Raw genomic sequence first — 14,611 nt, 5'->3', positions numbered from 1 at the left:
CATATGTTTTATGCGTAGATGTTCTACACAAATCAAGACAAACACGTAAAAAAACAATTTTATTCGAGAAGAAAACATGAAGGGTCAATTTTAAAATTAAAAATATATAATAGGTAACGCATTAATACTCGTTCACACGAATACACCCACACTGCAGGCACCCCCTTCATACTCTGTTCGTAGAATGATTTCAACTGCGGAAAAGTGTGTACATGTTGTTTTGGGAGTGTTTTCTTAAAAAAATGATTTTTCACGTTTCCGTCGGTTTTGGAACTCGAAAATGGTCCGAAAATGCGATTAGGAACGCGCTACAGTGTTTGAACGATGCATGAAGTCGTTTTTAAGCCGCGGTATTGTGTTTAATAAGTGATTGTCCGTACACTCATTATTAATGGCAGGCGATCATGTTCTGGTTAGTGCCTGACGTATTGAGGAAAAAGTTTTTTTTTTTGCAAGCTGTGGAAAAAATAGAAGTTTGGAAGTGGAAAGCGAGTGCGTGAAAAAAGAGAGCGAATGCATCACCAGAAACATATTGCGGGGGTTTAATTTTAAGTAAAAGTTGTGTTTCTATTCAGCAATGAATGTTTTTATCTCTGCAAAATTGGGTACAAATTGTTTTCTTAGAATTATAATCGATCAAATTTGCCAGACTTATTGCTGATTTATAATTTAGTGTTTTTCATGTTTTTAGTATGCAAAAAACAGTGAAAATTATGTTAAGAGTATGTGAACTGGAAAATGCCGTGATTTCCTCAATCTAACAGTGAAAATATGATTAATTGTTTATTTGGCTGGTAAATGTCAAAGGATTCAAAAAAAGGTGAAAAAAGTGAATATTGGCCAACCATTTGTGCAGTTTGAGAGAGAAAATTCAATTCAAGGATAGGCGAAAAACAACAACAAAGATAAGGATGGATCAATGCTCAAGCCTGCTGCTGTCTGCTTTGTTGAGCACGATAATCATCGGCGGTTTATATAATCCAGTAGAAGGTAACAACAAACATTTCCCTTCAATTAATTTCCCCTCTCCTAAATCGTCAATTTTAAACATTTGCTGGCAGAATTATTAGTCAGAGCATCTGAAATTCATCATTCCCGCAGCGGCGAAAGCGTATCGATTTGCTAGTAGCACATTCCCACATGCCGCTGCTGCCGACAATGCCCAACAAAAAAAAGATGAGCCAGCAGCATACAGCTTCTGCTTGCTAAAAATCAATATAATATCGGCATAATTTGAACTTTGCCGAACAAAAAAAAAATAAATAAACAAAAGCATAAATAAAATTAGAAAAAAGGAAATTTTTAAAGGAATTATAGTTTTTCGTTAGTAATCAACAATTTTCTATCGTAATTTAATATCTGACTTAAACAATTCAGCTATTTTTTTGCAATCACATTAAGCTTTCAAGTGCTCTCAGCATAATTAAGAAACTCTTCAACCAAAAATGCAAAATCAGAGAAAAACTAAATTTAATGCTATTTCTGTAGTTACTGTAGAGCGACTTTTTTTTGTTTATTTATGGAATCAAAATTAAATTTTATATAATATTATTTCATAAATAAAAAAAACTAATATGAATTCACTGCAGCTATTCTCCAACACAAATTTCGGCATCATTTTCAAGAGCGGTCCATCACGACGCACTCTTCAAATATCTGCCACATTCGAAATCAGAATGTCTATACACGCACGATGAGCGTTGCGTCTATGAAGATGTGCGTCTGGTTCAGTCCCAAGTGTTAGCACAGGGCAGCGGTTGTTGCTGCTGTGTATTTATGATACGATGAGGAAATCTCAATTTTTGAGAGCTGACTGATCTTCATCCCACCCCACCCCACAGTAGCGCGCCCTTTGAGAGGGCACAAATTATGGATTTGTTTTTATTTTATTTTTTGACATTATTTTTTTTTTTCTCCAGCGCAACTTCGACCGCGGATAATCGAACATCCGGCAGATGCAGTGGCTGCCAAAGAAGAACCGCTTACACTAAATTGCAAAGCTGCAGGACGTCCTCCGCCGGAAATTACCTGGTACCATAATGGATCACCGCTTGGTCTTTCCGATCGACGTGTTATTTTACCAGAGGGTTCACTATTCTTTTTAAAGTAAATACAATCTCATTTCATAGCGCTGGGTGTTGGTATTAAATGATGTATATTTATTTTTATTTTCAGAGTAATGCAAAATAAACGAGAACAAGACGCAGGTGTGTACCATTGTGAGGCACAAAACTCAGCTGGAGTGGCAGTCAGTAGAAATGCAACTCTGCAAATTGCAATGCTCAAAGATGAGTTCAGAGCGATTCCCAAAGATACCGTTGCTCTTGTGGGAGGTCCTGTTATCCTCAATTGTACTCCTCCTAGAGGCATACCAGAGCCGTCAGTGTTGTGGATAAAGGATGGCAAATTGCTGGATATAAGTGGCAAACGATTATCGATGGTAGATTCAGGTAGTTTGATGATATCAGAAATCCAACCTAATGATACTGGAAAGTATGAGTGCTCAGCACAGAGTATGGCAGGTACCAAGACAACACCGCCAGCTTATTTGAAGGTACTGGCACCTCCCACAATTGTGAAAAGTCCTCACGATACAGAGGTACTCGAAGGTGAAGGATTTGATCTACCATGTGAACTGGCTGGTGATCCAAAGCCGGTTGTAACTTGGCGCAAAGAAAGTGGCCGCCTTCCTGAAGGGCGATCTCGGAAACTGTTGGATAACACATTGAGAATAGAAGATGCCCGGCAAGATGACGAGGGAAAGTACATCTGCGAGGGACATAACGAGGGCGGAAATGTGACCATATCCGTTTACTTGTACGTTTACGAAGCGCCTACATTTTTGGAAGCCCCAGTCGACGTCGTTATTCGGGAAGGGGAAGGAATCACGCTACCATGTCGGGCAAAAGGTAGACCAACAGTGCGAATACTGTGGGATCGAATTGATAAGCCACATGTTAACAATACAAGCAGCGGTCCTCAAAGCCAACCACTGTTAAGTCACAAGCCCATGGAAAAGTCAAAGCGAAGCATTGTGCTTAAAACATCATCTAACCATATTCGCTCCTTCGCACCCGAGTCTTTCGGAAACTGGTCAATTAAGATCGAACCTGTATCAGAAAAGACGCTGTTTCAGCTGCCACATTCTTCCCGAATACATTTGGTTCGGAGCAAACGAGAATCTGTAGAGCCCAGTATCGAAATGGAAGCGATCTCCAGTACTGTTCCGTCTCCTCAAAGTAACAGTGTTGCTCATTTCGAAGACAACGGAGGACTCACGCTAAAAGCCGTTGGCAAAGGTGATGAAGGGTGGTACGCTTGTGCAGCCATCAATGAAGCCGGTAGCATCGTGAAGAAGATTTTCATCAAAGTTTTAGACAAAGATGAATCACTAGAAGCACGGAAGGAACAGATTCATACGTACGACCAAAGCCGATGGGTCAGCGAACAGTTTATTGTCCTGAACAATGTGTTTACCATCTCTGCCAGCTCGATTGGTGTTTCGTGGGACGTTACCGACAGTGCGACCAAAATGCCTTTGAGAATGTACTACCGAATAGCCAACGAACCGATGAGTAGCTTTCTTTACAACTCATCATTTGAAAGCCAAGTTACCACCAGCAATCTGAAAGAATTCACTCTGAACGATTTACGCCCATTCACCGAGTACGAAATATTTGCCAGCATTCCGGAAGGTTTGTCCGGATCGGTTTCTAATATCCGGCAGGGCAAAACATTGGACGGAGCTCCGTCCGCTGCTCCCACGGATGTGAGAGTTGGTGTTATAAACACGACAGCTGCTTTCGTACGTTGGTCACCACCACCTACGCATTTGCTAAATGGAGAGCTCACAGGGTATAAGGTATGCATCGTATTCTATTTGATAACCATTTCTTCTCATTTTTGGCTATATTCCACAGATTCAAATCAAATCCAACGCTACCAACAAAGTTTTGGGTCAAATGGTGTTGAACTCAACCACCCAGTCGGTGGTGATCAACAGTTTAACGCCAGGTGGAATGTACATTGCAAAAGTGGCTAGTTTAACTGCCGGTGGAATTGGTAAAATTATTTTTGGTATTCAAGTTTTGCAGATCGTTTTACATCTTACTTTTGCTATTCCAGGACCCTACAGTTTACCGACTACGTTGCATATGGACCCACAGAATATTGTCAGGTAATTGAAATTAAATTAAAAACAAGTAAAGTGATATAATGAGTGTACTTCTATCCAGGACCGACCCTACTCCAAGCTACTGGATGTCTTCGTGGATGTCCGGCACCGCACTCGTAATTCTTTGCGTCTGTCTGATTGGAGGGGCGGTATTTGCCATCTTTTGGACCGTTCGCAAAAAGCAAAGCGTAAAGGCATCATATCCTGGCCCATCCGTGACGACAATTATCCCAGATAAGCAGCACACACTTTGGTTGCATGGAAATACGCTGGTGAAGCCATCGCATTCGTTGGACCCTCCGAGTACGTCGGAATATGCTGAGCTTACAAACAACACACAAAATATCAAAAACAACACCTGCATACCTCCGGAGCCGTACGCAACAGTGACACTGCAACGTGGGGGAACAGTTTCGGAAGAGTCGTGCATGAAGTGCAGTCCTGTGTCCAGTGAATATAATGCCCCCCTCAGGGAGCCAATCAACATATCAGATGTGCTGCCTCCTCCACCAGACCACCCATACGGTACATACCGCCCACCGATGACGATCAGAACCAATCCTGCCGCTTTGTCACCCCAAATGATGCGCAAGAATCACGCTCCACCCCCAATGCCGAACCGGTGGGACACGATGCCCCCTCCGATTCCAAGCTTCCCACAGAATTGGATTCGTCCTCATCATCCTGCTGCTATGACGATGAATAATGGTGAAATGTACTCCGAGAACGACTACGAAAGTGGATCGGTGCTGTACGAGCAATGCTTCCGCCCAGATCAACAGGTAAACTACTTCAGCCAAGCTGGAGAGCCAACAGAAGAATTTTACCGTCACATGAACATGGAGTTTGCCGAGGACATGGGCTTCGAACCGGCGAGTCCACCTGCTCCCTGTCCAGAGACACCCTTCAACAGTAAATATCTCACAGGTGGTACCACCGATAGCCCAATTATTGCGCGGAAAATAGGCATCAATACAACGTCTAGAGGCCACCTCATAAACAGTGTATCCAGTAATAGCAACAATTACGTCAGCCAACATAGCGCTGGGCAAAGCTCCGAAAGCGACAGCGACAACCGGTGGGCTCCTGCTCGGACGAAACGTAGCAGAAGTAGATCCAAAAGTAGTGATAGAAAATACAATCGCACTCTTATTCGATAAAGTTACCACTATCAACTACGTAATACATTTCTAGACTAAACAATGCTAAAACTCAACTCTAATTATATCATAACGAAAAACAAAAAAAAAACAAAGATTCACCCTTTCTCTGAATTAACAAAAAACAAGCAGCAAACTAAAAAAAACTGCTATAACAACTTTCTCTGTAGCATCATTAACTTTTACCTAACAAAACCAGATAAAACAAACTAAAACGAAAAAAAAATATTTCGAAGTCCCGCAGGAGCTGTACACTTACCAACGCAAACTCCACATTTCCTCCCTCTCCTCCAAGTAAGCTTTAGGGACCTCAAAAATAACACTAAAAACACACACTACCACAACAAAAAACTAGTTTAACAAATCAACCACGAGAAACAAACTGATGATTGGTAAAATTTTATTGGACGCACTCACAAGTTATCACTTCGTTCAAATGATTTGCAGTTGTATTTATTTTTGTTGTCCCAGCAACATATTTTCATTGATGTCAAATTATTTACAAGTTGGTGTCAACGCTCTCTTATATCATATTTTAGCTGTTTATTTGATTATTCAAAAGTTACTAAAAAAACAACCAAACTACAAATTCCATGCTGACAGATTAGGCTTGGAATGTCCAACAACACTCACGTCAAAAATATATGGAAAAGTAAACAAAAAAGTTATTTTTTTTCTTATACCTTAAAATTTAGTTTTTTTATGAAATATAAAACAATATGCCGATTTTACAACGTTCATTTACACTCGAAAATAAATTGACCAAAAACGCTTCCAAACCCGATAAAATTCGAGTCACCATGTGTGTGTTTTTAACAATTGTTGGATTATTCAAGCCTAGTCTGACACCTTTTTGAAACATCAAATCTTATTTACCAATTCAAGTTTACAAAGCAAACGTCATCAAGAGAGCGAACAGCGTATAAACATACTAATTGTGCCATGAAAACCGCGTGGAACAGGGTAGTTGATTGTAACACATCCGCCCATCCACGCCCTAGGAAAACCCAAAAGGTTAAACTCAACCTAAATACAGTAACGTGATGCAACAATGACAAAATACCAAATACAATGGTAGGAAAGGAGCAAAAGCAAAGATGTAAAAAAATAATGTTGGTAGTAAATATGCATTAAGTTAAATACAAAATTACGGAGAAACAAAACGTCGAAAACTCTGTATAGTTTATTTATTTGCATTTTGTTTGCAAGGCAGAATGACCGATGTGTTCTTATTTTCGTGTATTTAAAAAAAGTCAAATGGAAAACGATAAGTTTGCGAGTACAACGTTTTCGGGTCGATTTATTTCAAGTTTGATGTTTGCAGACAAATCGCGGAAATGTATGAAATTACAAAATGAACATATAATTCACATTCAAAATTTTGACACAAGCGAACAAAAAATCAAAACATATGACACAAATGACGCGAAAATATCAACTGTGATAAACAAAAACTAAAATAATGAAAACACAAATAATTGAGTAACTATATCTAACTTTAAAGGAGGAATGAAGTAAACCACGAAATGAAAATGCACATGAATACAAATACACTCATTCACAAAGTACACGAAACACACACAAAAAAACACAAAATCACATGAAAAATACTGCAAACAAGCGAAGAGGAGTTAATGCCATTCAAAACTCTGATCACATTTGTCAAAGATTTTTATTGCACAATATTGGAAGGTATTATCAACAACCAATATAATGGTAAAAATATTATATTTAGACCGGATTGGACGGCAGAACAATGCATTATAATTACATTAATTAATTTATTGCCTTAATAGTAGCTATTACGATAAATTGACAAGAAAATGGAGAAGTGAAAGAACAAAGCAGCAAAATATATGTATTAAATGCAATAATCCAAGCATAATCAACTTATTAATAAAAGCATACAACAAAATAACATATAAGCAAAAAGTAGAGGGTAAAGAACAGAAAAAAAACTCAAGAAGACTTATTTTACATTATTATTAGCAAATATCACTAGAGACATTAGATTCATAGAGAATAAATAACAAACAAAAAGGAAAACAATACAAAGCTAAACTAAAAACCAATTCAATTCTATTATCTAACAAAGACAAGCCACAACAGAAATGAACCATTTATATTATTCCCGTGTAGAAGAATACAAAAAACATCATGCATCATCTCCTAGTTACTCAATTTATCACTAAACACACTTCATCGATGAATATAGAAACAAAAAAGTCACTTTCTCTCCAATTCTTTGGTAAACAACAAACGCAATGCGTTAAAAAATGTTTTCTCTTTGTTCCTAGAAAGTGTTGAAATATTGAATTTAGAAAGCAGTATTCAATAAATTACCCATTTTTGAATTGAAACCTATTTTGCCAGAAATGTTGCTTCTATAAATTTCACAAACATTTCCATTTACCAAAGATTGAAAACATAAAAAAATCTCATGCATTCGTTTTTTTTTTGTTTAAGAAAAACACTAACCGATAAATCTAAATTAGTACATAAGAAAGGGTTTGTTAATTTTGCGAAAGCTGCGGCTAAACGATGCCAGGAAAAAATTCCAACCATAACTAAACAAAACAACAACAAAAATAATACGCGCGTATATATCTCCAAGCCATATTATTCGCATTTTTTCGCTTTAATGCTATCTCTATTACATATATAGTAATCTCATAAACAAGTAAGAACAAAATGATGCATAGTTAAGTAGAGAAAAAAGAAACAACAAAAGCGTGAAACGGAAAAAAGAAAAAAAACATACAGAAGCTAGAGAGTTTGGCCATATTTTACTTTTACTTTTGTGTTTAACAAATTTTAGATACTAGTTTTTAAAAAGGGAAAACAAAATCGAGACAAATTACAAAAAAAAATAATACTAGAAATAAAATGAACAGGTTAGCAGTTTTTCATTGATAAAAAAAGATTTTATTACAAAAAGTAATTTGAAAGAACTCCGCAATATGTCTTCCAAGCCCTTGAAGGTTGCATCCACAGGGAAGCCCTTGAAATGGGTCTGTTTCTCAGATTTCCATAAAGCCAAACAGTCAAACAGGACATTCTGAAGCCAACAATAGAGACATCGGTCGTGGTCGCGGTAAGTAAAGTAAATTTTAATCAAGCATATTTAAAAATGTTTCTAATCAAAGGCTAAATCAAATCATGATTTCTAAACAAATATCTTGTTTATGAGCACCAAACTGAATAAATTATCGAAAAGTTTATTCAAACCATGTTTAGGAAATAAAGCAACACAGCAATTCCCACTGGCTTTGTATTGACATACACAGAAAAAAAAGTTGAATTTTGGAATGTTGAAAATTTGGTAGGTTGAATATTACCTCTTTTTTTTTAGTAATATTACATAAAAAATGTGTAAAAATGTGAACCTGATGAATATTCATCAAAAACTGAAGAAAATAAATCATTTTCTGGGGTAAAATTCATCATTTTTTTAGCCACAAAATCTGTCACCATTTCCTGATGAATATTACCATCATTTTTTTTTTCTGTGTAGAGTATTTGTCCTTATTTTTGGCCTAGTACCTATTTTGGGTCTACCAAACTTAATTCAACGAAATTGTGCATTTCACCAAATCTGGCAGGAATCTGCCACTTGAGAATGATGCGTGCTGTCATTATCTTCAATTTGGTGGGTAAGAATAATTCACTTTTTTGTCTTAATTAGAAATAAAGCAATAGAAAATTTCACTCTTCACTTTATTCTTGGCAAATTGCGGATTGCCCATTAGGTCCAAAATTTTCACCACTTTTGCTTACCGCTTCTTGACACTCAGCTTCGCGGCTTTCATCGCTCAGTACACGAATGAGAACCGTCCCCCGAATCTCCAATTACCGGCAATGTGTTTTTGTTGGTGGGTTGCACAATCCCATTGGAAAAACAATTACTCGGTTTAGTAGGCCCAAAATAAGAACAAATACCCTCAAAATTTAAAATAAACAACATCCTCCTATGGGCAGTTTAATAAATTTTGTCTGGTTTGTGTCTTGTAGGATTTTATCTAAGGTACAACTTAGTTGGACATCGCGAGGCATTTTGATGAGATCCCTAAACATTTAAACTGTTCGTGAAGGTGGGTCTGAGACTTAATTGCCATGTTAATGTTTAAACATTTTTTCAGTGTGGAAAGCAGAACCTCTGCAATGCTAATTTTACAACAATATAATCCGAGAACAAAAGAGGGGAACAGGAAGGAACTGATTATTCTGGCAACATTCATTGGCTTACTATTCAAATATTTACCAACACATTCAAACCACGGAGAGCCACAGAAGTTGGTTTCTTTGCATCAGAAACCTGCTTTCTCTTTCTCGTCTCGCAAAAGTTGTTTATCATGCTACTTCTAGCTGGTTTTTTAAACTGACCGCCCAATGTAAGAAAACATATTTCGCAGGGATTGTGACAGCTAGATCTCGATTTGCATCAGGACACTGTGATACCGGGCATAGAAAGCCTTATAGACAATAGTTTTCATATTCATGTAGAACTATAAATGTTCACATCGAGTACAAAAGACGATTCGAGGAGATAACCTCAGGAGATAACACCTAAGAGAACAATGGAGCACCGGATTCGAGTGATAGAACTTACAGTTCTCCCATAAGGAATACATTGTCTAATCTAATCTAATCAGACCCTAGCGCAGCCAATCTTTCGAAGGGATCCTGGAGAGTGCCTTAGGTTAGATGACGCCTAGCACTCTTCTTGTCATTTATTAACATTTGTAGTGCGCCATTGCATTAGAATGCATTGAAACATCACAAGCGTTAAAGCGGCCAGGCCTACTGCGTAAAGCCATATCGCAGAGATGACTCGTAATTGGGTTGAGTTTGAGCACTGAGTGTTCGAACAACAACACAATTCTGAATCGACAGGGGAGGAAGAAGCGTGGGGACACACCACCATACGCTCCGAGATTTGGTTGTATTCGTTGGGAGCACCATGCTAAGAAGGTTTGGTACTCCGGGACCCTCTGGGATGGGACATTGTATTTCCACGAATGCCCTGGACACTATTTGCCGTGGTTATAGCGCCACAACTCGCTCTCTGTAACAGTATTCCTAATTCCAGTCCAAGCTCACCAAGTCGTCATGGCCTAGTGGTTAGCATTTTTTGCTTACCAATCCAAAGGACGGGGGATCGAACCCCGCCTCGAGCGACTTTGATTTTTCGTTCATATTCATCATTTCAAATTTATGTGTTCTTAAGAGCGAGTTTTTCACCAATGTGTAACAGGTCGTATCGAGGTGATCCGATTTGGATGAAACTTTCAGCGTTTGTTTGTCTATACATGAGATGAACTCATGCCAAATATGAGCCCTCTACTGCCGTTTTACGGCGATATGATGTATACGCCATTTTGGTCATTTTCAATTTTATTGTACAGTCTGATAAAGAATCTTAAAAGCTACCTCCTGACGAAAGAATTTTTCAAAAAGCTGCTCTGGGGCCCATTTTATTAAGCAAACAAACTATGATGTATACGCCAATTTTACTCATCATGATGTATGTATACATTGAGAATTGATAGAAGTCAAATTCAATACTGTTTGAATGTTGATTTGAGGTTTTGGGACCAAATCAAGACTGGGCAATATTTTATTACATTATTTCGATTTAGTTCTTAAGGGGACGTCCATTAGGCGTCATCCATAAAGTGCGTCACGTTCTGAGGGAAGAGGGGGGTTTTGAGCAAGCGTGACATTGCGTGTTAAAAGCATAGGGAAATCGTGACAAAGGAGGGTGGAGTAAATTTTGGCTGATTTTAATGTGACGTACTTAATGGATGACCCCTTATCCACATCCACGAAGACACTTTTTTGAAAATTCTGGACCTACCCACCTCCCTTACGGACAATTGTTCATGCAAAAATGTTTTTATGGAGCGTAGACAATCGCAGTAACGCAAAAAAATTTTTTTAGATTTTTAGACCCCCTCCCTCCCCCTCGTAACAAAATGTCCATACAAATTTAAAAAAAATTGTATGGAGCGTAACACGGCCACCGACTCCCCCCCTCCCCCAACTGCGTTACGTAATAAAAGAACGCTCCCTTATACCCTCCCCCCCCTTAAAGTATCCACGTGGACAATGCATTCCCTTAATCCGCTCAGCTGTCAAAATAGCTGACACAAAACATATAGCTTGCATTGATCGAGCAATGTATACATACATCATTGGGAAGGAAAAGTAGTGATTTTTTATTGCTATTTTTTCGGCCAAATGATGTTTGTGGTTTAAAATCGTAGAGAATAGGACAAAACAAGAAATTTTGTAGGGGCCACATTTTTATTGTACTTTTTAACAGTTTCTACAGAGCAGACCTTAAATTATTCATTTTAAATTGAAAAAATGAACAAAAACAGAAAATCGTGTCTACAGCAAAATCACCTCAATGGCGTATACATCATATCGCCGTAAAACGGCAGTCTACGACAAAGGGAAGTGGGGTAAAACGGGCTTTGAAGTTTGAGGTCCAAAAAACCTAAAAAATCTTAAAATTGCTCGCATTTCCGTAAAACTTCATCAATTCCAACTCTCTTAGATGCATTCGAAAGGTCTTTTGAAGCACTTCAAAATGTGCCATAGACATCCAGGATTGGTTCGACTTTTTCTTTTAGCTTTTGCGAATTACTGTCAAAAATGGATTTTTTTAAAACCTTAATATCTTTTTGCAACAGCCTCCAACACCCATACTCCCATAGGTCAAAAGATAGGTAATTACATGGAATATAAGCCTACGGTGTTAACTTTTTGGCCAATCGCAGTTTTTCTCATAGTTTTTCGATTTTTCTATAACAAATATTTTACAACGTTAGTTTTTGCCCTGTAGGCCGCCATAGCGGCACTTTTTGGTCTCAATTTTGTCATATTCGGAATCCTCGGACAATTTCACGTAAGTTAGAAGTATTGGAATTGTAAATTTGATTGGAAAATTGCCATTTAGAATGAATTAAAATATTTTTTAACAATTTGTTGGATTAGAGGTAAAACAGGTTTTCGCCTACTTGATACAGCATTTGACGTATTGATCACAGGGTAAATAAGATCTATTTCTTTTTTCAAAAATGTTTTATATTATTATTTTTTAAATCAAATTTACCACTCCAATACTACTAACTTACGTGAAATTGTCCGAGGATTCCGAATATGACAAAATTGAGACCAAAAAGTGCCGCTATAGGAGCCTACAGGGCAAAAACTAACGTTGTAAAATGTTTGTTATAGAAAAATCGAAAAACTATGAGAAAAACTGCGATTGGCCAAAAAGTTAACACCGTAGGCTTATATTCCATGTAATTACCTATCTTTTGACCTATGGGAGTATGGGTGTTGGAGGCTGTTGCAAAAAGATATTAAGGTTTTAAAAAAATCCATTTTTGACAGTAATTCGCAAAAGCTAAGAGAAAAAGTCGAACCAATCCTGGATGTCTATGGCTCATTTTTAAGTGCTTCAAAAGATCTTTCGAATGCATCTAAGAGAGTTGGAATTGATGAAGTTTTACGGAAATGCGAGCAATTTTAAGATTTTTTAGGTTTTTTGGACCTCAAACTTCAAAGCCCGTTTTACCCCACTTCCCTTTGTCGTAGAGGGCTCATATTTGGCATGAGTTCATCTCATGTATAGACAAACAAACGCTGAAAGTTTCATCCAAATCGGAGCACCTCGATACGACCTCTAGAACAAACCGAGCAAAATTTACAAATACTGCCTCTTAACTTTCTCGTTGGGAGCAGATGGGCATCGAACCCAGAACCATTCGCTTACAAAGCGAACACCGTAACCAGTCAGCCACGGCCGCTCCTCTAAATTAGAAATAAAGCAATACAAATTTCACTCTTCACTTCATTCTTGGCAAATTGCGGATTGCCCATTAGGTCCAAAATTTTCACCACTTTTGCTTACCGCTTCTTGACACTCAGCTTCGCGGCTTTCATCGCTCAGTACACGAATGAGAACCGTCCCCCGAATCTCCAATTACCGGCAATGTGTTTTTGTTGGTGGGTTGCACAATCCCATTGGAAAAACAATTACTCGGTTTAGTAGGCCCAAAATAAGAACAAATACCCTTTAAATTTAAAATAAACAACATCCTCCTATGGGCAGTTTAATAAATTTTGTCTGGTTTGTGTCTTGTAGGATTTTATCTAAGGTACAACTTAGTTGGACATCGCGAGGCATTTTGATGAGATCCCTAAACATTTAAACTGTTCGTGAAGGTGGGTCTGAGACTTAATTGCCATGTTAATGTTTAAGGGTGCACAGCAACGAAGGAAGTTGTTGTCTTATTTTTCCAAAATTGTCAAACTTACGGACCCAATCCTGCAACAATGTGATTGTAAAAATAGTCAAACTTTGTTGTAAATTACTTTGTGGACGTACTGTTTAGGGGATGAATAAAAATATATTTCGATAGTACACGTAGTTTTGAAGATACTAAAATATCTGTAACAAAAATCTGGGTGCAAAAACTCTGGTTGACGTGCATCGTTAAACATTTTTTCAGTGTGGAAAGCAGAACCTCTGCAATGCTAATTTTACAACAATATAATCCGAGAACAAAAGAGGGGAACAGGAAGGAACTGATTATTCTGGCAACATTCATTGGCTTACTATTCAAATATTTACCAACACATTCAAACCACGGAGAGCCACAGAAGTTGGTTTCTTTGCATCAGAAACCTGCTTTCTCTTTCTCGTCTCGCAAAAGTTGTTTATCATGCTACTTCTAGCTGGTTTTTTAAACTGACCGCCCAATGTAAGAAAACATATTTCGCAGGGATTGTGACAGCTAGATCTCGATTTGCATCAGGACACTGTGATACCGGCAAGGGGGTTGACACATCGAATATTTTTATTCGAATCATTCCGTTCATTCCAGAATTATTCCAGAATGATGGTGGAATGATTCCTTTTTCCAAAATTATTGTTAATTTAATTTTTGCGTGTTAGCGCTGATCTTCTGTCAAACTGCGAGAAAAAGTAAACATGCTTCTTAAATCAAATCGTGTGTCGCTGAAAAATTTAATTGTCCGCAAAAGTTCAAGGCAAAATCCCGCCGGAATCTGCTCAAACAGACCGAGGTAGCCAACCCGGAACCGGAAACTGTCAGAATCCAGCACCCGGTGGTGCTGCTGAGCACGGAGGACCACCTTAACCGGACGGGGAAGATGGACAACCGCATGGGTGCTGCTCGGCTGCTAGCGGAACTGGTCAAGAAGGGCTCTGCTGCGTAGAAGGGAGCGGCGGAAAAGGCTG

General features: G+C 38.2%; 1 protein-coding gene across 2 annotated transcripts; it reads left to right on the top strand.

Annotated features, from left to right (window-relative positions):
• Positions 1-173: 173 nt before the first annotated feature.
• Positions 174-8,225, top strand: LOC120429096 (roundabout homolog 2-like). Of its 2 annotated transcripts, XM_039594260.2 has the most exons (7): positions 174-412; positions 692-990; positions 1,920-2,106; positions 2,176-3,862; positions 3,921-4,062; positions 4,126-4,177; positions 4,236-8,225. In XM_039594260.2, exons 2-7 carry the CDS (start codon positions 912-914, stop codon positions 5,332-5,334), a joined length of 3,246 nt encoding a protein of 1,081 aa, XP_039450194.1. In that variant the 5' UTR covers positions 174-412; positions 692-911; the 3' UTR covers positions 5,335-8,225. The 2 variants fall into 2 exon arrangements, with proteins under 2 accessions (XP_039450194.1, XP_039450193.1); XM_039594259.2 differs by having other exon boundaries at positions 174-990.
• Positions 8,226-14,611: the final 6,386 nt, after the last annotated feature.

Source organism: Culex pipiens, chromosome 2, assembly GCF_016801865.2.
Source record: "Culex pipiens pallens isolate TS chromosome 2, TS_CPP_V2, whole genome shotgun sequence".
Classification (NCBI taxonomy): Eukaryota; Metazoa; Arthropoda; class Insecta; order Diptera; family Culicidae; genus Culex; species Culex pipiens.
The sequence above is the reverse complement of the archived record's forward strand: the minus strand, read 5'-3'. Positions and strand labels throughout refer to the sequence as shown.

Coding starts and splice junctions, on each gene's coding strand:
- LOC120429096 (XM_039594260.2), top strand. CDS start 912: ATGGATCAATGCTCAAGCCTGCTGCTGTCTGCTTTGTTGAGCACGATA. Junction 3,863..3,920: donor GAGAGCTCACAGGGTATAAG/GTATGCATCGTA, acceptor TATATTCCACAG/ATTCAAATCAAATCCAACGC. Junction 4,063..4,125: donor TTTAACTGCCGGTGGAATTG/GTAAAATTATTT, acceptor TTGCTATTCCAG/GACCCTACAGTTTACCGACT.